The sequence below is a fragment of the Coturnix japonica genome, chromosome 5 (assembly GCF_054131305.1).
Source record: "Coturnix japonica strain WE chromosome 5, WE-NBRP24, whole genome shotgun sequence".
NCBI classification, from domain to species: domain Eukaryota; kingdom Metazoa; phylum Chordata; class Aves; order Galliformes; family Phasianidae; genus Coturnix; species Coturnix japonica.
The window spans coordinates 52,284,416-52,310,183 of record NC_140667.1 but is presented as its reverse complement, the minus strand read 5'-3'; the positions used below and the strand labels follow the sequence as shown (position 1 = coordinate 52,310,183).

At 48.2% G+C, this 25,768-nt stretch overlaps 1 protein-coding gene across 4 annotated transcripts in view; it reads left to right on the top strand.

Annotated features, from left to right (window-relative positions):
- DAAM1 (dishevelled associated activator of morphogenesis 1) overlaps positions 1-25,768 on the top strand; it is a 76,634-nt gene that overhangs the window by 9,721 nt on the left and 41,145 nt on the right. For 2 of the 4 annotated variants that reach the window (XM_085549626.1, XM_085549625.1), the window contains exons 2-3: positions 2,783-2,882; positions 19,543-19,766. In XM_085549626.1, coding sequence (XP_085405752.1) covers positions 19,584-19,766 — 183 coding nt within the window. In that variant the 5' untranslated portion in view covers positions 2,783-2,882; positions 19,543-19,583. The remainder of the gene's footprint in view (positions 1-2,782; positions 2,883-19,542; positions 19,767-25,768) is intronic. The other 2 variants (XM_085549627.1, XM_015865786.3) reach the window with 1 other exon arrangement.

Below are 25,768 nucleotides of genomic sequence, written 5' to 3'. Positions count from 1 at the left end.
ATTGGCTTTTCTCTTGAAAGGCTGATTCCTCGAGTTCTTTGGTTGTTTGTTAGTTAAGAGAACCAGAGGACAGCTTTCTGAGTGCAGCATGGTTTGTGCCTTGCAGGTGCCTTGAGAGTAGAGCAGCTTGTGGCCAAGGTGCCACGAGATGGGGGGTTGTCCCCATGCCCTTGTCACCCTGTGCTGGCTGGTATATGAGCAGGATGGTGTGGGCATCCCAGAACTGGTCTCCTGTGCATGCAGGATGCTTCACTGCAGAATTCACTGCACTGTGTTAAACGCGCACAGATAATTGCAATTTTAATATCCCCAGCAGGGGAATTTGTTAGAGGAACAGGCATTCCTGCAGCACTTGTGGAGGTACGATCCTGCAGGGTGACATCCATCATTCCTTCCCCTTTTCGCTGCTTGTTTCAAAAATAGATCTCAAATGGATGCTGATTTAAAAACTGGCAGATGATCTGAAAATGGGGAGCTTGGTAAATGGTTTCAGAAGGTGATTTGGAGCCATGGACAGCAGTTTGAATCCTAATAAGCTGCTCTCCCTCCTACAAAAAGCAGCTTCACCTTCCTGCACCTACCTCATACTCACGTCGATGCCCTTGATCTATTTTGGCTGTTCATGAAACCCTGATAGCAGCGTCTTGTTTTAAAGCATGTTTTCCCCTGCAGGAGTGGACTGAAATTGGGACTGAAGCTTTTGCAGTGCTGCTGCCAGATAGCTCTGATTTTGTTGATCTGAATGAAGTAATTCATAAGGACGTTTTCCACGAATCAATAAATCTATCTTTGCTTCTGTGCCTGGGAGGTTTGCTTTGCTCTAGATACCGAGCATCTCCATCCCAAACGGCCCTACAAAGCCCCGCTCTTCGGGGTGAAATAGCAGTTCTAGGTATGCATGTGGAGCTTGAGGAATTTGTCCCCATGCCAAGCAATTCCTGATGTTACAAGTCTCGGGGAAACCGATGCCAAAAATAAAGGAGGGAGGGAGCGGTTGCTTTTTGAAGGGAACTGGGAGCAGGAATCTCAGTTACAGGTAAATCAGCCTTTCGGATCTCAACTTGGCATTTCCTGTTGGGAGGAACTGGAAAATTCCTGTTGCCCCACACCACATCCCCTTCCGAAAACCACTCCTGCAAATCGGGGAGCGTGCGTCTTTTGAAAGCGATACGTGCACGTGTGTGTAAGGATCCTGCCATATGGGACCTGCCTGGAAAAAGAGGGTTTGAAAACACAGCTTTGCTACATGTGAAGAAGTCAAAGATAACACCACCATCTCCAAACCTGAGCGTGCTTGGCGTTATCTGAGCATTGTGATCCAGCAGGGATGGAGCAGCGGTTAGAGCCGTGGAATCACTAAGGTTGGGAAAGCCCTCCAAGATCCCCAAGGAGGTGTTTTCTGCCTGATCCTCGTGGTGATTTGGACTGCTTGGAACTGATGTTAGGGATCCAGAGATGTTTCCAAAGCCAAAGCTCACCATGGAGAGCAGGCATGCGCATGGGCTCTGGTTCTGATTTCCTTCATTGCCACAGAGAGCAGCTGAGCGACACACGATGTTTCAGCAGGACGTCCCCTCTTTTGTTCCTCCATATTAGAAAAGTCTGCGTGTGTGTTTATATTTAAAATATACGTGTGCTTCACATCGCTGTTTGTGAGCTGTGCCACTTGGGATGTGGCCCAGCATTGCTGGGTAGGGACGAAGCATTATCGTGCCCCCCGCAAACCAGAGCATCCCTATGAAACTGTCATTTCAAATAAATGCCACAGTGGTTTCTCCTCCCTTTCCTCTCCCTGTCCTCATGTTCTTCCCCTGGCACTGTGTCCCTCCCCACCCATCACCCCGGGGCTGGGGGGCATCAGATCAGGATTTATGTTAAAAGGCTCATTTTATGTGCGTAATTAAAACGTGCTATTGCTGGGTAGAAATGGGATTTGATGCTTACTGCTGTGGCTCTTTCTCATGCGTTAGGGTGAACTGATTGATTACTGAGGTTTGAGATTAAATATTCCCCTGAGGCCTGCTGGTATTTAATGCGGTAGGAGGAGGGCAGAGAGGAAAAGGGGGAGGAAAGCAATGTTTTTCCAAGGCAAGGAGAGCAGAGCAGCATCTGCTGTGAGCATCCCCCTGCCACGTTCTGGGTGCGGTATCTGCTGTAGCAGAGGCTTCCAGCACCTGATACCAGGATAAATCAGGCCCGTGGTGGCAGAGAAGCTGTTGGTGGGATGTGATGCTGCTTCTTCTCACTGTTGCATTGAGCATCCCATTGCACCTTATCACACCGCATCCCATCCGGGAAGCTCTGTAGCAAGACGGAACTCCCACCACCTCCCTTTTCCCCAGCAACACTCCTTAGTTATTACCCTTTAATTTCTTTTATTTCAGAGCTCTATTTTCAGTTTTGGTGGCCTTTAGGGGATAAAAAGCCCAGTGTGCCACTCCAAAGCGAGTAGTGGGAGTGTCGTTGTGCAAGCGCGCATTGGAGCAACCCGTGTTTACCCATTTCATTGATGTCTAATTTTAGCTGATGGTGACGGATCCCTCCAGGGTACCGTAGAGGTTTCCTATCGGCGTGGGCTTTAAGAAACACACGTACAAACAGAAAACACTTGGGTTTATTTTGGTGAATTCTTTTGTTTGGGTGTGACTTATTTTCTCCAGCAGCCCGGGCACACACCAGCTTTGTTCTGCCGCAGTCTGGCTGGGTCGGTTATTTCAGGTCTTCCAAGATTTAATCAGAATAATTAGTTACTGTCTGTTTATACCTTCTGTTTTTGTTGCAGGGTTTCCAAAGGGCGTATTTATATCTTTCTGAGCGCTGCCTAAGTGTCGCTTAATCATTAAGCATCTGATTTCCTCCAAGTTATCTGTCATGCTGCTTGTGTAAGTAAATCATAAAACATACTGGGGGTGGATGCTGTGCTGTGGGGGGAGGGTGAGCTGGAAGGATTTTCCTTGGTTATCACTGGTTTAAGTGAGTGCTGTGTTTGCTTCCCAGCCCCTTGTGCAATGATCAGAGCACTGCCTGTTTTGGTTGGCACTTAACGAACCAGCCAGCTTAATGAGCTTGCTTTCAGCCAAGCCTTCATGTATACCCCGGTTAACTGGCAGGATCTGTTACTCGGTGTCGTTTTGGTGAAATAAAGGGCTTTTGCTTTGCCTTGTACAGTTCCACCTTTGACTCCTTAATTCGGTGGTATTCCTTATAAAAAACAGAGTTCTACTTGGACGTAAATTACTGCTCTAAGTTTGCCAGGACTCGTAGTAAGGTTGGTTTTTCTTTGCATGTTGGGTTTTGGAAGAGAGGACAGTGTATCAGTTTCCTCCCTCCATAATGCCAGAGGGGCACAGAAAAACACTGATGAACAGGAAAAGAGGGCAGGAAAACCTGGCTGTAAGACAGGTGTGGTGCTGGAGCCTCGCCTTATTCACACATGGAAACTGAATCAATAACATGACTTTTTACCTTTAATGTTTATCATTACGGCCCCAAGCGCAGCTTGTGTAGAGGGGCCATAGCAACATGGGGCAGGCAGGGCTGGCAGCAGCCCAGAGGACAGTGTATTGGGCTCCATCATTTTCCTTTTACTCTTGGTTTTACTTTCTTGGGAAGCTGTGCCAGCGGTCAGGGGCTGCAGTGCTGGCTTGCTGGCCATGTAATTTATCGCATTAGATAGCCCGTGTGTGAGCCTTTGGGGCGCGGGCACGCTGCTGCTGGTGATAGATGTGCTCCTTCATCCTTCTAAAGCCAGGAGCTGCCATTGTGATCAGCTCCTCCGTTTGCCTGTGTGATGCACACCATAAATTTTCTCTGGCTGGCTTCTGTCCTGAGGTCAGTAACTGTGCTTTAATTAGCTCCTGTCAAGCATTATGGATGTGCGGCGTGGCTTTGCTCACTGCCTTCCCATGAAAGGAAGGAGCTGATGCGAGTGTGAAGTGGGGCCATCAGCATCTGCCCAGCTTCAGGAGGTCAAGCAAAACTTGCACATGGGTGGGGGCAGAGCTTGAAATCCATCTCATTTCCATGTTAACTATATATCCCTTGATTATAAAGAGGAAAATCATCACAGTTAGGAGTGGTGAGATGCTGGCACTGCTGCCCAGAGAAGCTGTGAGTGCCCCATCCCTGGCAGTACTCTCAGCAAGGTTGGATGGGTCTAAGTGGACTTTAAGGTCCCTTCCCACCCAAAGCATTCTGTGATTTCAGATGACACCTCCCAGAGCACCTGTGATGTTCAATGTGTAGTGCTGCTTTTGGCTCTCCAGAAGTCAGTGAGGATAAAGAGTCTTTAAGCACTGTCCTCTCCATCCCTACCTATGGCTAACCCAGGGCTGCTCTGATGGCATTTGGTCAGGTCAGGCTGATACTGGGATCAAAAAAAAGGAAGCTGCTTAGTTGAGGGAAACACTCACTGGGGAGAATGGAAGATGTGTTGGAGGATGCTGAAGGCAGACACAGATTGCAGGATGAGGATGCAGAGGATGTTTGCCTTCCAAAAACCTTCATCTTAATCAAGGATGGGGAATATCCATGATGCCTGCTGGCCATCATTGGGGGAACAGACCATGTTCCCCCACGTAGCCTCCCCATGTGCAGGCTGACCGCCAGCCACTCCCAGATGTGGGGGGAAGGATTGGGACACACACACCCCATTTTCCTCATAAAACTCCAAACAAGAGGCTTGGCCTGGTTTAGATTTTAAAAATAACTTGCACATTTGGAAGCTAAAGTTTCAGAAGGGCTCCGAATGGGATAATGGCTTTGATCGTGGCAGTCTGAGATCAAGGGAGGGCTTTTTAGGTTTGCTGCATCAGATGGAAAATATATTGTGGTGTCTAGACTTTATCATCCTCGAGCAAAGCTTTTTTCAGTTCTGTGGAAGGTCTAATCCAAAGCCCAAGTGCAGTTGATAGGGTTCCTTTGGAAAACAGCCTGCTCTGGGGCTTGATTGTGTCCAGAAGCAAGTTGAAAGAGGTGCATTCACTGACTTCTTGAATATCCATGTGGCAGTCAAGCTCTGTCGTGCTGGAAGATGCCCTACTGAGAAAGCTGTGACAATTTTCCTTTGAAATGCTGTGTTTTCATTGTAGAATCATGGAATGGTTTGGGTTGGAAAGGACCTTGAAGATCATGTAGTTCCAGCTCCCCTGCTGCAGGCAGGATCGCCAGCCACTAAATCGGGCACTAGATCAGGTTTCCTGGCACCCCATCCAACTCAGCCTTGTGTTTTCTACACAAGAGTTTTGGGTGTTTTTTGGCGAGAGTGTTGCCAGAAAGGCATTGCCAGCCATCCCAGTGCATGGCCCCAAAGCACTGCAGCACTGTGCTGAAATACATCCTGAGCTGCAAACGTCGCCCCAGGCTCTGCTGGTGTTGCATCTTGGCTGTGAAAAGCTTCAACTGGAAATTTTGGAAAACATTTGGAAATGTTTTGGAAAACATTTGAACTGAGAATGCCGTGGCTCCATATCTGGTTGTTTTCCCTTGCTTTAGCTTTGTGAGAGTGAGAAAACTGCTGTTGTGTTTCTGTTTTTCCTTGCCATCAATTACTTTTTTAGACATATTTATTTCCGAGCATGAATCAGAGCGAATGCCAGCCTGTAAACAGTTTGTAGCATAACACTGCAGTGGAATCAGGACAGAATGGACCGTGAGGTGTTGCTTTGTCCCCGAGGCAGGGACAGGTAAATCTACTCACTGAACTGGAAGGCGATCACGTTTGTTGAGAGTTGTTTTCTCATAAATAATGTAAGGAGCAGGGAGAGAAATCTATCAAATAATGCTGTCAGGCTGTGTGAGAGCCCTTCTCAGTTTATTCAAATCATTTGCTGAATAAGTGTTGAAAATGAATGCTGGGTTTGTGCCCAGAGCCACTCAAAGTGATATTCCAGAGTAACATTTTCAGCCTTGGCATTTGCCAGAGTGGGGTGACTTGTATAGATGAGGGTGCTTTTACCCACAGCCTGTGTCTGATGTGGAGTTGTCCCCATGTCACCCAGTGCCTGAGATGACCAGACCCCAGAAGCCCTGCTGGGATGCAGTATGGTTTTGCTTTGTTTCTTGTGAGGTAGACTTGTATTTTCAGAATGAAAGCTCTTCTCCAGATGATGAAAAGAACCAAATCCCCCAAACCCATCTGACAGCACAGGTAGCTGGTTGTGCTGAGCTTGCATCCTCAGCTATCTGCAATGCTAAGCCCATAGAAGTAAATGGCAACTTCTCTCCTTGATGTCTGCAGGCTGTAGATGAAGCTGCAAGATGCTGGGCAGTGGTGGTAGAGTAGCAGAAGTCTTGTGTGCTTTGAGACTGAGAGCCAAGTGATGACTTCCAATTAATTTCTCCTGCATCCTCTGTCCTAGCTTTGTTTCCCATGTGCGTATTGAGAAGGCTGTACAGAAGAGCCCTAGCTTAACCCCTCACCTTTCAGAGGTGCTGCAAAGCTCCAGTGGGTCTCGTTTGGAATTGCTTCCAGTTTCACTGGTGAGAGGTTTTGAAGGCTGTCCAGTTGGCATTGCATTAATATTAGCATTCTCACAGCCCAGATGGGGACTGGTTTTCTTTCATCTCCTACTTTCTCCAACTGGTTTATAATAGGTAAAAGCAAAAAGCGTCCATCTATGGCTGTGTGGTAGGTTTGGAGAGCTCCCCCAGCCCATCTGCACATTTGATGTCAAGATGGCAGGCAGCGTTATTGTTTGGCCAAATGTATGCAGAGATATCACGGCTTAGATTTGTTACAGATGGGTTTCTGGATATAGAGGAAGGCATTCTGCCAGCCTGTTTTATATCTGTGTAAAAGTGATTGGCATCCCTATAAATAAAGCTGCTGTGGGGTTATAAATCTAAATATACTTATTCATTAAATTATTTTTACATCTAATAGGTTGCCGTTCTGTTTCTCTGTGAGCAATGTGTGCATGTAACATGTGTGTTATCCACAGTGTCACAATCAGTGATCAAAAATGCAGCACTGGAGGCTTTGAACAGTGTTTTTTTTCCCCTTGGAAATGTATATGTATGTGGACTGTCCATGGTTTCCTGTGCTGTAGTGGGATGAAGGACCCTCTCTGAGGCAGTTATCTTGGGGGAGGAGTTGGTCTGAGAAGTGATAAGAACTGCCAATATGGGAATGTTAGCTTTCTTTTTAGGCTCACAAATGAGTATGACTTCGTTGGGGTGCTCAGGCCCTGAGGCCAAGCAAATGTATTTCTCTGGTTCATTTGGGAAGGAATCCTTCCCAAACACTTCCAGCCATATCCTTGGATGGAGACTCTGGCAAAGACTTTCTTCCCTCTGTGCCATGGATAAAGAGATCTTTCCACCACATCTAACCTTCCCTGCTGTCACCTCAGCTGCAGGAGCATGGAGGAAAAGTCCCCCAGATTTGCTGCTGTGAGCTGGAAGAGGTGATGAGACACAGAGTGAGAGGGACAGCCCTGTCAGCCCTCACCATCCAGCTTGGTCTCTGAAAAGGCTTGTGAAAACACTCCAAGCTGCAGCCTTATGTTCCTTTGGACTTGTTTTTCTTCTCTTTCCAAAGCATTAGAATGTTCTATCAGTGGGTTACGAAGCATGGAGCACATGTGCCTGAGAGGTAGAGTGTCAGCTGCCTTGCTTTTCACAGTAATAACGTGCATCTTTTAAAGTTAACCTATGGTTTTTAATAGTTTCCTAATGAAAGGAAGCCTTGATGTTGCTCTGTAGATCTGTGCCTCCTCCCCCTCCTCTGACAATTTGTTAACTCCATCGGCTGATTTTGTCCTTCCTTCCAGGCTGATTTTCATCTCCAATATGGGGAGCTGCTACAAGTTTCGTCAAAGCAGTCATCGTGTTAGAAGGGTGTTGTGGAGGTTTCTATTAAGGGAAGGGATGCAATGAAAACTCAGTCTGTACTAGACGCCAGGGAACAAGCATAAATGTTATGAACACCCAAGCCATAAAGAGTGCTTTAGTTGGGTTTAATGCATTACATTACACCAGAGAGCCCACGCTGCAGGACTCTGCACAGGCACATAGGTGTTGCAGGGGGAAAATGCTTGCCCACGTGTATTCTCTGCTGTCTAATAAATCTAAGTTCATCTTGCAGCCTTAATATAAATATAGTTTATATGGCATAGGTTCACCGGCACAAACCTCCTCTTTGTTAGTTCTGATATTCATGGTGCTGCTTCCCCCACCAGGTGCCAAATGTTTGTGTATCTGCTTGGTTGTTACTGGTAGATGTTGATATATTTTTACGTTTATTCTGTTTCCGTTTTAAATATGGTGCCTTATTTTCCCTAATAAGAAGAGAGACGAAGGACTGGGAGCCCAAACTAAAACCTGCTGTTATGTGTTACCCAATTAGACACCATGGTAATAAGCATTTGAATCTAAAGCTAGATTAGACAGGGAACAGTCTCAGGCTGGATTTGCATAGCATGCATTCCTCACCCATGTGACATGTTGGTAGGACTACTGGCATCTGGTTTATGAGGTGTTGGTGTGCTTCTGGTGATGAGGGGTTGCTCCCCCCATGGGGCACTCTGGCACGGCCTGGTAGTGGGAGCCAGGCCTTGAGCAACATCCCCCAGCCAACCCTTGTGGCACCTCCATCTCATGTCTTGAGTGTTGAAAACGTTACTGGTGGGCATCCGAGCACAGATGATCTGGCTCCATTGCAGCCCCCGAGCCAGAAGTCAGCGTCTCCGCTCGCTTTGCAGCTTTATTTATTTATTTCTTATTATTATTACAGCCATTAACCGCTTTGTGAGCTGAGTGAATGCCGCTCTCCCTGCTTGCGGCGTTTGCTTGGCTGGCTCCTCACCCTCCTATCGTGTGTATGATGAAGCACAAAATTGAGGAATAAAGCTTAGTTCGCTGGGTTTCAGGCTTGGTTAGACCTGCTGGGCTCTGTGTTGTCTTGGGGCCAATGCAAAGCTGCAGCCAGAAACTTGGTGATGGGCCTCTCTGCAAGTGCTGCTAAAGAAATATGTAAGGAGTGTTTTGGGGTGTCTTTTTTGCTTTTTACACTGCGGAGCAGTCAGTAAGTCACCCTGAAGCCAAGAGGGGAGGTCAGCTTTCAGGGAATGTCCCCAAACTGCTGATCACCAGTAGCAGCACGAGGCTGTATAGGGGCAGAAGTGAAGGCCTCAGGCCTCTGCCACCAGGGCTTGGAAACCCTCCCAGAGAATCATAGAATCATAGAATTGAGTTGGAAGGGACCTTTAAAGAACCTCTGGACAAGCTCCCTGCGATGAACAGGGACACCGTAGCTGAAGGCTTTGTTGCCTTGGGTTGTGAGCTGATTGAGCTGGTGTTGATGGAGAGAAGTGTTGGCCTCCCATCGCAAGTGTTAAGGTATCTGCACTAGGAGTTTGGAAAAGGCAAAGAGCGTTCAGGAGTGGTTTGAGGAGGTGTGGAGGTGAACAAAGTGGTGATGTTGAGGGGTCTCCATAGAGCTGGAGACTGGGTGATGGGGGAGGGCAGAGCACAGTGCAGTATCCCTGCAGAAACCAGTGATGTTGTGGCTTTCTTGTGCCTGTAGCCATTGCTGGGGAGGTGTCTGTGCTTGTGGGGTGGCAGGTCCCAAACAGAGGAACGCCAAATTCTGCTATCTTATCTCCAAAAGATGAGATAACCATGTTTGAAGCTTTTAATTTTATCTTCTCCTGGAGTGTCTGAGCCTCTTAGGGTACCCTTGGGTCACTTTTTCAAGCATTTCCCTGTAATTGTAAGGCTGTTTGTTTCCCAGTTTTAATGAAAAGGGAGATAGTTATGTAAACATCAACAGGGAATGGGAACTTTAGTATTGTGACTTACAGTGAGTGCAACCCCATACCTGCAAAAACAAACCCAACACTCTTCTATGTCACTTTGGTGGAGAGATGGCTGCTGTCACTGTGATTTTGCACCTTCACAGGGGGTTTCCTTACTGGAAGTATTTGATCATGGAGGGAAGAGGTTTGGTTTTTAAACAGCAGCACTGCATCAAAGAGGCTCCAGAGATGAGGCAGACAGGGTGCCTGAAGCATCAGCAGTGCTACTAATACTCCGTTTGGACTTGAAAATGTTGAGGGAAAAGACAGATTAGGTTCAATCAATGCACAAGAAAACAAAGCCTGTGTATGTACTTGCTGTGCTTAAATTTGGTTTATATCGATGCTGCTGATGCTGATACTTTCCTGGATTAAGCACCTAAATGGCCAATATCGATTTTTTAAATGCATCCCCTTGGGATTTTCACTGGGTGGATGCTTCTGTCTGTATGCTGTGCTAAGGAAGGGCCAGTTCTCAACCCATCCCTGGCAGCAGATGGGTTGGCCAGACTCAAAGCAAGCCTTTGCACTTCCCAGTCAGTGGGAGGACAGGCGATGAATGTGGTGTGCCTTGATTGGGCCAGTGCTGAATTATAGGGAAGCGGACTTGAGCATCCCTAATGGGAAGCCTGCATCCATCCTCTACATAGCAGAGGTTTTGCCGTCATCTATATCATGTTGAGCTGAAAAAATACACCCAAGCCTGCCAATTAGATCTGTCCGCTATGGTTGCCTGCTTTTATTTTTTTCTTACGTTCCAATGCAAACAGTCTTTCAGTGTAATGTGATAAAAACTGCTGCTTTTACCAGCCTGGTGAGGATCAGACGCAGTGCTGGAGCTCTTCTCATTTCCCCGAGCCATCTTGGTGCAGTTGTGCAGCATCACGTCGTGTCGATGTGAGTTCACGTATATTTCCCAGCCTTTGTGTGCTGAAGCAGTGGGAGGTATTTGTGCTGTGAGTTGCCGGTGGGGAATTTCTGCTATCAGACATTTTTATCAAGGAATTCTCAACCCCAGATTCATACTTGGGGTGCAAAAATCATTCTGGATTAATATCAGTGTTTTAAAGTCTTTAAAGGGAAATAAGCATTTCACATGGCTTGTGGCGTGTAGGGCTATTGATAGACCCAGTGAATCTGTTTTGTTGGCTTTGGGCACTTTCTGGACCATGAGTTTAATAATCTACTCAGAGATCAGCCCTTCAGGGCCCCTTTCAGTATGGTCTCCTGTTTATGGCAGCTTCAACCAGTTCCATTTTGAAAGAATAAACACAAGCTTGCTTCGCAGCACAAGTTGTGTAAATACCAGCAGCTCTAGTAGCCTTACCTTAAGCATGGATAATCCGAAAATCCCCAAACATGACCCTAGATTGGCCATTGGGGATTCAGCTGGTAGCTCCTTGATTCCATGCCGTGGTGGTGGCCCCAGACGTCGCTGAGCTGCTGTACTGCAGGTGTTTGCTGCTGAACAGCTTCAAAAGCCCTGTGTGCAATGCCAGATTAATTAAAGAGCTTAAGAGAGGAAAAACCTGCCTTCCTTCCTCCCCTGTTAGACAGCGGGAGAGCCCATCTCACCCCGAGGATTACCACTGAAATGGGGAGCAGTGAAATGGAACGTTCAGCAGTGAGGCTTTGCATATGATAAATCAGAGTCAGAGTCCAGATACTCGTTGGAGAAGCAGGAGGGTGGAGGAGGGGTGAGGGGAGAAATTAAAATAAAGCAAAGCTTGTATTGAGCTGTTGTTCTCCAGGAAAAGGCTAATTGGCAAACAAATATCCTCCAACAGTGGGAAATGTGGCTCCACTCTCTCCCCGCTTGCCAGGTTGCTGAGCTTTTATTGACAAAAGCTTTGCATCATCAAAGTAAGTGCTTGGAGCCTGCAGTGATCTCAGAAATGCAGCGACTTAAATCCACATCCTTTGGGGTAAACAGAGCAATACTGAGATAGGAGCTTTCCTTGTGGCAGTGCTTTGGCTGGCTGGAAGGCAGTCCTGCTGTGTTGGGAAGCTTCTGAAGTTGTGGTACACTGAGGTGGGCTTTGTGTCTGTGTGTTGTCAGCTTTGTGGTGGTGGTTTTTAGCTTAGTGTGTGTATTTCTTCCCAATTTGAACAAAACCAGGGATGGAAATGGAACAGGACTGGATATCAGCTTGTGGCAGTGCTGCATGCTAAGAGTGGAGCTGGGATGGAGGAAGGTGAGGCTTCCTCTTGCCCCAGAACACTCCGTGGAGTTGTAGTGGGAAAAATATGTCTTCCTCCCACCACCAACCCATGTGTTTTAGTGTTTGTTTCTGCAAAAGAAGGACCACAGATCTGCCCATCTGCTGGAAAAAGGCATACGTGTGCTCTCTAGAATTGGGTCACTTAGCACCCTAGTGAGTATTAGGAAATGTACATATGTATTTATTTAGGTTCCCTAACTGGGTCTTGTCTGTGGTTACCTGTCTGTTGTCCTTGTTCCTGAAATAAGTGGCATTTGCCCAAGCTGATCTGATGGAGCTTCAGTGGGAGGTGGTCTGTGATCCACTGAGAGGATTTGGCATCGATGCTGAGCTCAGTGTCTGTTAGATTTTACCTTTTAATGATGAACTGTTGGTGTTGCTGCACTGCGTGCTGTCTTGTTGGCTGGGAAAGTCTCAACAAAGGTTTGGTTTTAATCCTCCAAAATGAAGCAAAATGAAGCACCTTCCCCAGTCAAATGCATCTGTGCACTGAGCAGCATCAATCCCTGCATTGGTGGTGGGGTGAGGGGCTGTGTCTTCTCCTTGCACCCAACCTTGCCTCTAGGGCAGAGGTGGTCCCACAAGAGCCAGGATCCATCCCCTTGCTCATGTACTGGAGAAAGGACTTGCAATCTGTGCTGTGTTGCTGGGCAAGTGCTTGCATGGGAGCTGCTGTTCTTTTCTGTGAATAGCTTTGTCAAATTGTACAGCCAGAATAAAGCAGGCTTTTTTTGGACATATTATAAATCCCCGTACATAACTGTGTACCAGCTTAGTGAAAAAACTGCTTTAATATTTCATGCCGCAATCTGAATCTTACCATCAAGCCTCCAAGATGCCTCTGCAAACTCACTTGGCCAGGAGCAGAATAAAACATCTTCTCTCAAGACAGCAGGCCCAGAGGTACATCTCGCTTTATGATGAGTGCCACAATAAGAGGGAAGAATACAGAAAGCAGTTTAATGTGAGTGCTGTCATTTAAGCGGTGCTGGTGGATGGGGCGTGCAATGCAGCAGGCTCCTGCCCAAATCAGGGCATGGCACGGCTATCACATTGGGGTTGTGCAGCAAGAGTGAAATTCAGAGATGCAAAACCCTCCTTTATTTTTTAGTTTGTGGAATACAAGAGGATCTCTGGAAACAGGGAGGAGGATCTGGGGTAGTTTAGGATTTGGCAGCTGTATGTATGTATATAAATCTATGAAACTGAAGAATTTGAGATTTGCTTGTGCTGGGAATTACAGCTCTTGTGATTTTTGCCATGAGTCAGGCTGGCAGCTGGTGTTCCCTCATGGTGTTAAGGCCACGTCCCCATGTGCTTGATGCACAGCTGGCCCACAATAGCAATACAGTACGGCTCCCAGAGGTGTTGCAGTGGCATCATAGGTTAGGGGAGCTCCCAAGCTCTGCCCTGTTGCCTTTCACAGGTGGGTTCATGGGAAAAGCCCATCATCAAACGGTTCAGGGCTTTTTGGCCAAATGTTTTGTGGTTGTTGGGTTTTTTTTTCCCCCTTTCTTTCTCCCTCCTCCAACGTCTAAACTGCGGTCCTGCCGATGCGCACGTATTTCAGCCAAACATAAACATTCGTCTCCTATGTGGTCTGTGCGTGGAAACAGCTTTATGTCTGAGAAAGGGGTCTGCGTGGGAGTTTGTGGCCAAGGAGTCTGCATGGTTGCTTTTAATAGAAAGCACTGGGGCAATGGCAGGCTGTGTCCTGGGGATGGGTTGTGGTCCGCTGGGCTGGGAGCAGAGGTGGCTCCCACCGATGCAGTCCTGTTTCTTGAGTTGCTCATCCAAAGAAGGGCTTGATTCTGAAGTTTAAAGAAAGAAAGCCAATAAATGGAACATAACACTTGTTCTGTCTGATCGGCTGGGCACCATGCTATGCATGCATGGGGAAGTGCAGCGAGGAAGGCTGCTGCATTGCTTAGCAGTGGGATGGGTTAATCTACAGGAGCAATGTTCTAGGTGCCTAACTTCTGCCTCGGATGTGCTGTCACAAGTGGTACAGGGTTGAGGACACCCTGGGGGACCCTCCTGACCGCTGGCAGCAAGCAAGGCTGCTTTGCATCAATGAAGAAATGTCAGAGCATCCCACATTGCATCGAAACTCCAGGGCTTGGCATGGCAGAAATGCTGAAATGGGTCAGGGTTTGGTGGAGCTGGTCAGCGAGTGTCACCACACTTGCACAAAAACAGTTTCACCTTGTGAAACACGCTGAAATAAAGCTCCCTGTTGGGAAAGAGCTTGCTCGGGTTCTTGTATTCTTGTCTGGGGAGGGGATGGGAGCAGAGCCAGAAAAACAACAAGCTAATATTCATATTTGATGATTTAGCTCCTAGCTCCCGTGTGGGTTTGGAGGCGGGTGTGAAGAGGAGCATGCACGCTCCTTTGCATGCATTTGTGCTCTCTCTGTGTATTTTCGTGTTGCAGACCGCAGCAATACCAGTGCTGGCTCCAAACCAGTTCACTGGGGTATCAGTCGCAGGCACGTTGCTCCATGCAGCCTAGTTCAGCTTGCCAAGGAGGCTGCTGAATATGTAAGCAGTAATTGCTGCTCTCCTTTCCTTAAAGCAAAGGCGGAAGCGACACCAGGGTCCAATTTTCTCCTAATGACTGATTTCATTTAAGCACTGCTCTGGGCGATGTTGGGTTGGTGGTTATTTTTAGGGGGGTGGGGCCAAATTTGGGCTCACTTTTCTCCCCGCATCCTTTCTCTGCAGCCTGTGTGGAGTCCCTGGTTGGTTATGGTGGCTCCCACATTGGGGAGCCAGATCCCAACCATGGGCTTCAAGGAGCTGTAGAGATGTGAACGCATCGTCCCATCCCAGCTGGGCTGCTGCTGCTCTTTTATTTCTAATTTTGATTTGATTTGGTTTTGTAGTGTATTTCCAAAGGAGCATCGCCTCCCCGCACCCTCCCTCATCTGTGTTTTATGGCTGTTTGGCAAAGCAGGGAGTGGCTGTGCGGATTGCTTGGATTAACTCCTACCCAAAGCTTCATTTCACCCCTTGTGGCTTTTTTAGAACAAGCTGTAAAAATCCAGCTGAGCAACACGGACAGGAGGGGAAGGTGTTGAGATTAAAGCACCTCTCTGATGCTTTGTACCACTCAGTGGTAACATGGCAGTGCAGGGGAATGGACAAGGCCACTGCTGGGGGGAACGGGACAAAGCAAGGGTCAGAGGAGGAGGGCTGGGATGGGTGGCAGCCAGGGACATGACCCTGCTGCCCTGCTTGCCCTAAGCTGTTATCACAGTTGAAATGCCGTCATAACACTCGTGCAGGGTTTTGGCATGGTTCACCAGGATAAAGTGCCAGCTGCCAGGAAGTGCCCTGCCCTGCTCTCTCCTCGTCCTTCAGGGATGTGGGTCCTGAGCAGCAGGCACAAGCAGAAAACCTGCACAGGGCAGGTGGAAGCCATTGACTTATCTGGGATCTCTGACAGTTGCAGACCCTGTGACAGCCTCCTTAGGTTCAGAGACCCCTACCTTTACTAAATAAGAGGCGACTACTTAATGGGGATGCTACAAACCAAAGAGAGATGCTTCTGAAGCTGTCATTTTATTGGGTTGCTTTGAGACTCCATGGATCTGATTCTTATTGTAATCAGTGCCTTACAACCCCAATGTCTTCATTTCAAGAAGTAGTTTAATCAGCTCGAATCATCTCTATTGTGTAGCAGCAAAACATCTCCTCTTATCCAGCATCAGCTTCAAGTTTAGCTTTTGGCAGCTGCTCCCTTGCAGTGTGTTATATTTTCACCTGGGTAATACCTGCTGAAGGACCGGACACCTTCTGGTCTGCTGTCCTGTGGCTCTTGTCCTGGACCATGTGTTGCCTCCTGCTTGAGTTGTTCGTTGTAGCTCAGAGAAGACAAATTCCCTTTATCTCGTCCAGCTTGCCAAGAGCAAATGTCTCGGAATTAATTAGGTCCTATCTGTATCATTCCCAATCCTCATCTGACTTCCCCTGGGGAACAAAACCAGACATGGATATGTGACTGAGCGAGCAGGCAGCAGGAATGTATGGGGTGGTTCCCGTGGAAGGCAGGAGTTTGCAGACAGCCAGCTTCAGCTGTGGCACGCAAGCACTGCTGTCAGCCCTGGGAGCTCACAAGCAAAGCTGCTCTTTAATTCCCACATACTGCATTGATGGGAAAGGATCTAGTTGAGATGACTCAGAATGTGCACAGGTGAGAGATGGAGAGTCATGCCTGAGAGCGGTGGCCATCCTTTCTCCTGTTCTGCCATGTTACTGTAGTATAAGTCCTTAGGAGCTCCTGAGCCACAGTGATGGCCATCACTTGTGGATTTGCAATAGAAATGAGGCTTACCTTTTGTAAACCTACACAAGGGCCCACCTGACACAAGTCAGCAGAGAAGACCTTGGCTAGATGCGATGTGTGAGAGCCAGGTCACATGCTGGGTCTCCATGCTGCGTTCTCTGCTCCTGGTTTGTCCCAGCTGAGCTCATCCCATGCACATTTCTACCCCTTGTTCTGTAAAATCAAAGCAGCTTTGGAAATGACTCAGCCCCATCAGTCCTGGCTTGGGATTAGGGGGTTTGGCGAGAAGTTCCCTCCATGACCCTTCCCAGCCTATCTTCCTTGGCTCAGTATATACAGTGGCAATTAAATTTAATTTATTCTGGCCCGCTCAATAGTAAAGGCCAGAAGGCACCATTAGATCACAATCTGACTTGAATTTATTGATGTAATTAGTGCTCCAATGTGTAGATGGGAGGTGGGAGCAGGACTTTTAATGAGTGACGCTGCATGAAACCGGTCCCTTTCATTTTCCTTAGTGCAAGCTGCTGGATTGCAAGTAGTTGGGTTTCTTTTTTTTCCTCCATGAATTTCTGTACAATTTACAGGGAAAAGAGGAGGCTGTGTATCTGGTCTGCATTCCAACAAGGCAGTCTGTGTTGTCTGCAGCACTCCCCATGACCTGCCAGGAAGCAGTGTTTTGATTTTTATCCATCACATTAATGAATATTCATCAGTGTTCTCAAGGCTTAATGCTATTTGCCTGGTAGCTAACATATTCTTTCTCTAACCATTTTTAGCCTTTGTTGCTAATAACCCCACAGCCCACTCAGCCTGCACTGTAAGGTGTTTCCTTTTTTAATTGTTTATAAATGAAAATGAGTAACCTCAATAGCTCCTGAGCTGGAAGCAACTCAAACATACCTTGTCTTGGTTACTACCTGCTTTAAAGCCCAGAATAAAATCCTGCCTTTTGGTCTGTCGTTCAGATTTCAGTAAGACACCAACAGGAACAAGCATCTCTGAAGAACAAGTGTTGTTCTGAGAAAAGCTCCCTCACCATTTTTGCAAGCCCAAGTCAGAGCTCATATGTAGCAGCAGGTTTCAAGGACAAAGTCGATGCAGTGTTGAAAAGGGGCTGGTGAACATCTGTGGAAGAGGAGAGCAGCCTGGTTTGCTCCAGTTGTGTGGTTGTTTGTCTGTGAAGCATGCTGGCTATGGGAGCAGGATCATGCCCTGATTCAGTAGCAAGACCAAATGGCCAAACTTTGCACAGCTGAGTGTGTGTGGATTGGAACCAAGCTTCTATGCAAGGTGTGAGCTGTTGTGCCTTGGAACTGGGGAATCACACCACGTGGAATTGGAATATCACTACCATATCCTCTGCCTTTATTCCCCAGCATAACATGGTCCTGCAAAACCAAGCCTGCAGTGAGTTTTCTATGTGTTGGAGGAAACAGGTCTGTGTGTTGTTTTTTGTTTGCCTCCCCATTAGCCTTAGGAAAGAAGCTGTCCAGTGGGTCTCAAACCCTCCTAAAACCTGATGGATGCCAGCAGGCTGCTAATGGATTTGCTCTGGTGCAGTCTGGCTGGGAGCTGTGATGAGAGATTCTGCAGCAGCTGAAATTCCTCCAGTGGCTGCATTTTTCCAAATCCAAGGTGCTAAATGTGAAATGAGATTTGGGGCTCTTGGAGAGGAGCGTCATCCAGATTGGGCACAGAGCAGTTGCGCAGTTAGGGATTATTTTGTATGAAGACCGAGTAACTGTTTCCCATGGCTCTTGGTGCGGCAGATGTTTACACTGTGTGCTGAAAGTATGCAGTTGAAAAGAATTTCAAGGATCAGATCCTCAGTTAAGGCTATCTGAGTAAGCCTGAGTTTGCTGCAAGGTCTCTCTTTCAGGAAGGCAATGTTTGCTGCTCAGGGCAAGCAAGTGGTGGTGCGGGGTCCCACTGCTGATCTGCCACCAACCCACCTCCATCACTGACTCTACATGGTGCCCAATGTATTTTGGGCATACAAACACGTGGTCAGATGGCAGTGCTGGCTCTGGGGAAATCAGACTTCTGTCCAAGTGTCGACCTTTTCTCCAAGTCCCCTCTTAACTTTGTTGGTAAATCCAAGTAATGAATATTTCACCCTTCTGCATTAACCTTGGTAGTGTGTGGCTACTTGCCCTCTCTCTGAACATCTCAGTGTTGTGTTTTGCAGAGATTAAACAAGTGGATATTCAGTTAGTGTGCATTTAGAATTCAAAAGCTTAAGCTTTGTAAAAAATCTGCTCTTTGCTAGTTGACTTTTCTCATTGGGGTGCTCCTTTGCTATCCTCACTCCTATTAGCAAGCAATCCCCTTGTGGTGCTGACTCTTACCCTTGTCAGTCACACTTTCTATGCAGTGTTTGGCTGGTCCTTGCCATAATCTGTCGGGCCAGGCACCAAGTGGCATTTCTGTCATGCTGGCTGCTGCGTGTTTACCCTCCTGCCACAGGCATCACTCCTGATGTGAGCTTGAGAAATCAGCAAAACCGAACAAACTGAGTAATGCTCCACGTAAGCACTGCGTAGGAAAGTCTGAGCTACCGGTACCGTGTGATTTTTATCAGCTAAATTCATGTCTTGTAAATATTTACTGGAATTCCAAGTAGGGTTTATCTAATTAGAACCAAGTAAAACTTTCCGTGAAAAAGAGCCTCCCAACTGGCGGCTGCTGGTGGATGTTTAGGAGCACGTTTAAGAGTGCGGTGGAGTTCCATAGGATATTTATGTGCTCGACAGCTCAGCGCTTCTTGATCTGTATGAGGTATTGATGTGCTGAGGACACAGTGTGCATCCAGCTGCTCCTGGCCACAGCATCCCAAATATACCACGCGCTGTCACCGGGCTGGTCTGGCTGCTGGGCCCGCAGGAGCAGCACGGTGTGAGGACGTGAGCAGGGTTTGCGCTGGGATTTGCAGTGATGGCTGGGGGTCAGGACCTGGTACACTGCGGAGCTGCAAGCGTGGGGTCACCAGCATGTCCTTCTGCTCTGATGGCATCCACACAAGGCAAGCAAAGGCATCTCTTGAATTAGCACGGTCCTCAAGGTTGCCCGGACCATAAATGTCAAATCTGAGCAGAAATATTTGGCACGTAAACGGTCTCCTTTCTTCCCCTCGGAGCTGAGTGCGTGGGTGGCTCTGATTCCTCCTCTCTGCAGGACGGGAGCACAGCGCTGCAGGGCGGCTGCCAGAGCCTTCTCTGTCCTCTCTCCGCAGGATCTAGCGCCCAGCAGGGAGGGACGTGGAGCGTTTCGGCCATGGCCCCGAGGAAGAGGAGCGGTCGGGGGATCTCCTTCATCTTCTGCTGCTTTCGCAGCAGCGACCACCCCGAGATCACGTACCGGCTGCGCAATGACAGCAGCTTCGCCCTGCAGACCATGGAGCCCGCGCTGCCCATGCCGCCAGTGGAGGAGCTTGATGTCATGTTCACCGAGCTGGTGGTAAGTAAAGTGCTTTGTATATTTTCTTTTCCCTTTTTTCCCCCTCCCTCCTTCTAGTCTGTCCAGTGAGGACATACTTGGGATCGTGTTTTCAGGCAGGCTTTGATTTGAAGGGTGCATCAGGGGCTGCTCTTGTGAGTGGTTGAGGGCTGAACCTTGAGCTCTGCTCCTCCATGTAATACTGCCAGCTGGGGGTGGTTTCCCTTTCTTGTTGGAAAGTACTGATCTCTGAGGGCAGGTAGCAGCAGCGCTCATATCTTGCTTTGCACGCCCCTGGAGGCTGGGGTGATACAGTGGTGTCAGAGCTGGAAAAACTGCTCATCCCCTGTAGCTGCAAAACAGATTTCCTTGCCCGGCACTCTGCTTTGCAGGATTCCTTGGTAACAGTCTAAACTGATGTTCAGAGAGTCAAGATATTGTTTCTTTGTCCCTTGGTACTCAAACTCTGAAAAAGATGGATCAAGGAGAATAAAAGACATCAGCAAAAAGAAGCTATAATTTCCTCTCACATTTCTCTATGGCTTGTTAGATGGACCAGAAATGCTTCTCTTTGAGCTGGTTTGACAATGAAATGGAATTTCTGTGCGATGTTTTGCTGTATAGCAGAAGTTAGAAGGTCATGCTGTGGTGCTGGCTGGTCCCACCTCATGATAAGCATGTCCCATCAGTCACTGGATTTGGTGATCCAGGCCACTCCAGAACATGTTTATCCCAAAGGACTTTGTCTATGAGCAATAGGACAGAGTGGGCTGCCAGGTGATTTTCAGAGCATCTCCCCCCAGATTTGGGTGGATGCTTCCAGCACAGGACACACTGTGAAGATATTGCTGCACGTGCAGCAAGGCCGGAGCTGCTGGGGACCAGCCGGACCCAGGCATCCTGTGGTGTTTCCCTTGCTCCGTGCTGCCAAAGTTTTGCTTTTTTTTTCCCCCAGCTGCTGCTGAGAAGAAAGCTGGGAGGCAGCTGCTGCAGCAGGAGTGGGGTCAGCGGGAGCTGTGCTGGCTCCCTTGAGGCTTGGAGCCATTTGGGAAGGACAGGCAGCATGTCCCTGCTGTGCTCCTATGCAATCAGCTGCAACCCCTTGGTTTGTACCAAAAAATGTTATTTATCTGAGCCCGAAAGGAAAAGAAGGCTGATCTGATCCCTATGGGTGCACGAGGGCTGATTCCCCCAAAAGGCATTTTGAGGAGTAAAGACACAGCTCCCTCCACCCCCCCGCCCCAGTTACAACTAGCTCCTTCTTATTCTCCATAACCTGTTGGTGCTGGGTATTAAATTTCAGCATTAGCTAAATGGTTTGGAAACTATCCCACTGTTTCTGTATAAACCCACTGTGTAACATTTGGAAGAGAGACAGAGAAAACGCTCAGAGGCTCCAGGTTGAACTTTATGCCTGCCGAGCCCCATGGCGCTTCTCAGCACCATGGCCCCAGTGCTGCCGGGTCACACTTGAGTGTCTGACACAGGGCAGCATGTGTCCACTCTGTGGGACCAGAGCTGCCTCCAAAGGGCTCAGTGTTCTTGATCATTGGGTTAAAAGCAGTCAGAGGGGCTGGAGGGGACCTGGAGGCTTTGCCAGCTCAGGTTGGTGCTCTGCCAACTCTTCTCTTGTGGCTTCATGGAGACTTTTCTGCACCACTTGTTCCCTTTAGCCCAGGCTTGGAGTGGTACATGGGGAAGATTTTGGTCCTGGATTTGGTCACTGTTGGGGACAGTCCTCCCACACAATCAAATAATGCACAAGGTTTCCACTCTGCAGACCTTGAGCATCAAAGGGCAAAACCTTTCTTTTTGGAGCAGCCCTGCCAAAAATCCTTAAGACTCTGGGTGTTTTTAAGTGTGCCTGCTCATCTGAGTCCAATAACCTTCAGAAAGAAACTGTGATTGTGCTGGGCCAGCAGCAAAACATGAGGGCTTGTGCTGCTGAGAGGTTTAAGCCAGCAGTTGTATCCCCATGGTTAGCTAGAAGCTTGTTTTGCTTTCCTGCCATGTGTTTTACAGCTTGCCCTGTATGTAGACACTGAATTTTAACTGCTGCAGAGTAGTTTTATTTTCATGCTGTGGCTGTGCAGGTGCTTTTCCAGCAGAAAACATGCCCCATTTGCAGCCTGGACCACGGGTACGATGCATCCCATCCCAGCCAGCAACAGGAGCAGGCAGTGCTCTGTTTCCGAGCACGTGGAAATGCTGTGGCTGTGGTCAGTGACTGATTACCATTTCCTCCCGGAGCAACTTTTCCCCTTTCCCTTCCTTCCCCCTCACCAGAGTTGAATGGGTTTTCGTTGGGGTATTGTTGGGATGTCGCTCAAGCAGGCGTCGGCCCCATTTGAAAGGCTTCCCTTTGTCCTGTGTCCTGCTGGGGCTCCGGCCAGGCTCAGCCACCCAGGGAGGAGCAGGTGCTGGTATGGAGTCACTGACAAAAGCAGAGTATTCCAGCAACGTTTAGTGTTTTGTAGTTCTCTTTGCTGGGATGAGGCTTGATGGTTTTGTGCAGCTCTTCTTGCATTGCAACCACTGCATCCCACCAAGGTTGGGCAGAGCTTGCAGAGTGTGGTATCTCCGGCAGCACCCATTGGATTTAGGCTGTTTCTACACTTCCAGCATCCTCTGGTCCTCCATCATGATGCTTAGTGTGCCATGGTGTGTGGTGGCATGCATGTGTCCTCAAAGTGACACCAACACCAGTCCTGGGAGGCAATGCTAACACTGCCCATCCCTTGTGCCCATGAGGGGGGATGTCCACGTCCTGACGAGCTGCCTTCGAACACAGGGAACAAAGCTGAGCCATCTGCCGCAGCTTCTTTCAAAAGGCTCCTGTGTATCTGGGCTAACAATACGGCGTTTCTTCAAAGGCTAAAATCTTGCTTGCACGCTCAGAGAAAGCACTTGCAAAGCTCTGCATAATGGTGCCATATGGTGGATCTCACCGTAACAATCTTGTCTATTTTCTGCCAGCAACTAGACTTTCCACCAGATGGGTAAATGACTGATGTCCTTTATATCTACTTAACACTCCTTGTCACTCTGAGGCTTTTAATGAAGCGCTGTGTGTGGTGGTGTGCTTCGGCCCTGCGGGATGTGCGCTTCATGGCTGGGTGGAGGGATGAACAGATCAGGCAGGGAAGGTCAGCACGAGTGTGGGCAGTCCCCAGCTGGGCCCAGGACCCCTGGGGTGTGTTTGGAGGGGATTGAGGGGGTGGGAAGAGCAGGGCACCTTTGTACATGCACTTTCCATTACTCTTGTTGGGCATGTCAGCTGGTTTGTAAGCAGTTTCAACATTGAGTTACCCATTACTGTGTCTCATCTCCCCACCCCGTAGCCTGGTAGGACAGGTTGTGGTGCTGTCATCATCCCAGCAGTGCTCTGGTGGTTCTTTAGATCAGAGTTCTGCTTGCCCCTGGAGCACAAGGCAGGTCTTATGTCTCTCTCCCACCTGGCATCTCTGTGGGTAGAGGGATGGGCTCATAGAAAATGCTGCTTTGGCCATCCCTGGAGACTTGTCCTCCCAGACACCTGGACTATTAGGAAATTCCAGTGATTGATCCCCAACCTTTTCACTTTGTACTCATTTTTAGCAATGCAGAATAAATTCATGCAGCCTTCATCTAGCCCTACATCCCATCCGTGATGCACAGCTGCCCTGTTTTCAGACATAACCTATAAAACCAGAGCACGTATCCTTCCCTGGGTCCCTCCTCCCCACATCCAGCAGGTTTCAGAGACTGGTGGATATGACACCAGGAGGTGAGTGGCTGTGCAGTGATCCCATTCCCTGGGACGCATCCATCGGGTGGTTGATGCTGTAGGGTATTTGTGACTTCCATCACAGGGATCTCTAGAGGGTTGATGTGCTGTGATGCACATACATAGAGATGTGGAGGTTCACTACACCGCTCTCTACCATTTACTGAAGTGTTGGAAATTTGGGAGGCTGAGGAAGAAAGCAAAAGTTGCTTAATGTACAATATTTTTTACAGCATCTGCATTCTGCTGTACTTATGGCAACTGATGCGTTTCATCAGAGGTGACAGAGCTGCTCTTTGGGTGCAACAGCATCCCTGGGCACAGTGATTAGCTCTGCATTGCCTTTGAAATGCTTCAAGATGAGGGATTGGTCTGTGGCTGAAGATGTTGTGCGCTTGGCTGAGATGTTCTGGGTGTAGTTTTATTGCTTCTTTCAGTGGAACACGTGTATGTTCTTTGTATTGAACATGGGCTCTGGCACAGCTTGAGAAATAGTGCCTGTATGAGCCAATAAATACATCCTGAGTAGAAATAGTGTGGAGGTAAAATCCTTTCACAAGTGTGGTACTTCTTTGTAGTGAAGGGCTACAGAGATGAATAGGAGCCTGGAGCATCTCCCTTCTGAGGAAAGGCTGAGAAGCCTGGTGCTGTTCAGCTTGGAGGAGAGGAGACTGAGAGAGGATCTCATTGGTCTTTATAAATATCTAAAGGGTGAGGGTCAGGTGGTGCCCAGCAAGAGGACAAGGGCAAAAACTACAAGATAGAATGTTCCATGTGAAGATGAGAAAAAAAACTTTAGTGTGTTAGTGGCAGAGCACTGGAATAAGTTACATAGAGAGGCTGTGGAGTCCCCTTTGGAGAAGTTCAAAGCCCACCTGCACCTTTCCTGTGCAACCTGCTATAGGGAGCTGCATGAGCAGGAGTTGGACTGGATGATCCCCAGAGGTCCCATCCAGCCCCTGTGATTCTGTGAGTTCATCACCAGGTTTTACTCAGGAACTTCAGTAATGTGCTTTTCTCCCAGCTTCTAATCCAGTAAGGAGAATGCATGAGGTTTTTGGCCTTGCAAAACAACATGGCTTTTAAGGAACAGCTGAGGGATCAACTGCAAAGCAGGGCTTTGCATTTCATGCTCCCAGGTCAGCTGTCCTTTTCCGCTGCCTTTTTGCTTGGCTAGGAACTTCAGGATCTTGAGAACTGCTTCACAGTGCTGAAGCCATCTTCCATTGCATCTTCTATCTTCCAGGAGGCCTCAGGACACCCGCTGGCTCTTGGTGCCTTGTGGCGTGATGCATTTGGGCTCAATGCCTTCCGATGTGTTTTGGCAGGTGAGAGTCTGCTACAGGCGTCGCACACCTCCTCAGTGAGGAAATAAGGATTTTCTGCCCACAAGTGCCTTATGCACTTGAATAAAATAATCCAGCAAGGAGCTCTATGTTCTGACTGAAGCATCGATGTAACTGCAAAGTCTGCTACAGCTACAAAGCAGCATGGGGGCTCACCTGGCTCTGAAGGGCTCGCTGTTCCCCAGCAGTGACGTTAGGAAGGAGCTGTGTTACAGCACAACATGAACCCACAGTGCGAATAAGAAAAGCCCTTTGTTTCAGTGAGAAGTACAGCTGAAGTGGAAAAATTACATGGTCTACCTGCTAAGTGCTTTCCTCTTTGCACTCCATAAAAGAGGAGGTCACATCACTGTGAGATGACTGTGTAGCTGGTTTGGTAATGCTTCGGTGATGTTTACTGGGGCGATCCAGGTTTCAGCTTGCACCAGCGCCCCATAGGAGTCACCACAGAGGTACCGGCCTAGTTGGTCGGGCATCTGCTCCAGCCTTTTTTTGCTCCCCCCCCTGCTCACACTGTGGTGTTGCAAGAGTCAAGGGCAGGATTGAACTCTGTGTGGATTTTACTTTGTTGCCATCCTCAGTGGGAAGCAGTAGGAAAGCTGTCCGTGCTGCTGTGGTATCTGCTGAAAGCAGGATCTCTTCCTTCCCTGGTGCACAGCCATGGCCAAGGTCAGATTGTGCCTTTGAGGCTTCCCAACATGTGAAACAATACCTATGTTTGAGAGGTTTAGCTTCCTTAAAAGCACCTAAAACCAAGTGTTTTTAGTGGATGTCTTTCCATTTGGTTCCTTGCAAGCAGTGCTTTGCAGGGAAGGCAAATAGCACATCTGCAGTACAAAGTGGAGTGACAACACTTCTTTCCTATGAAGCATCCCAGCTTGGCTTGGAGCTTAACTTACAAAAGGTATTGG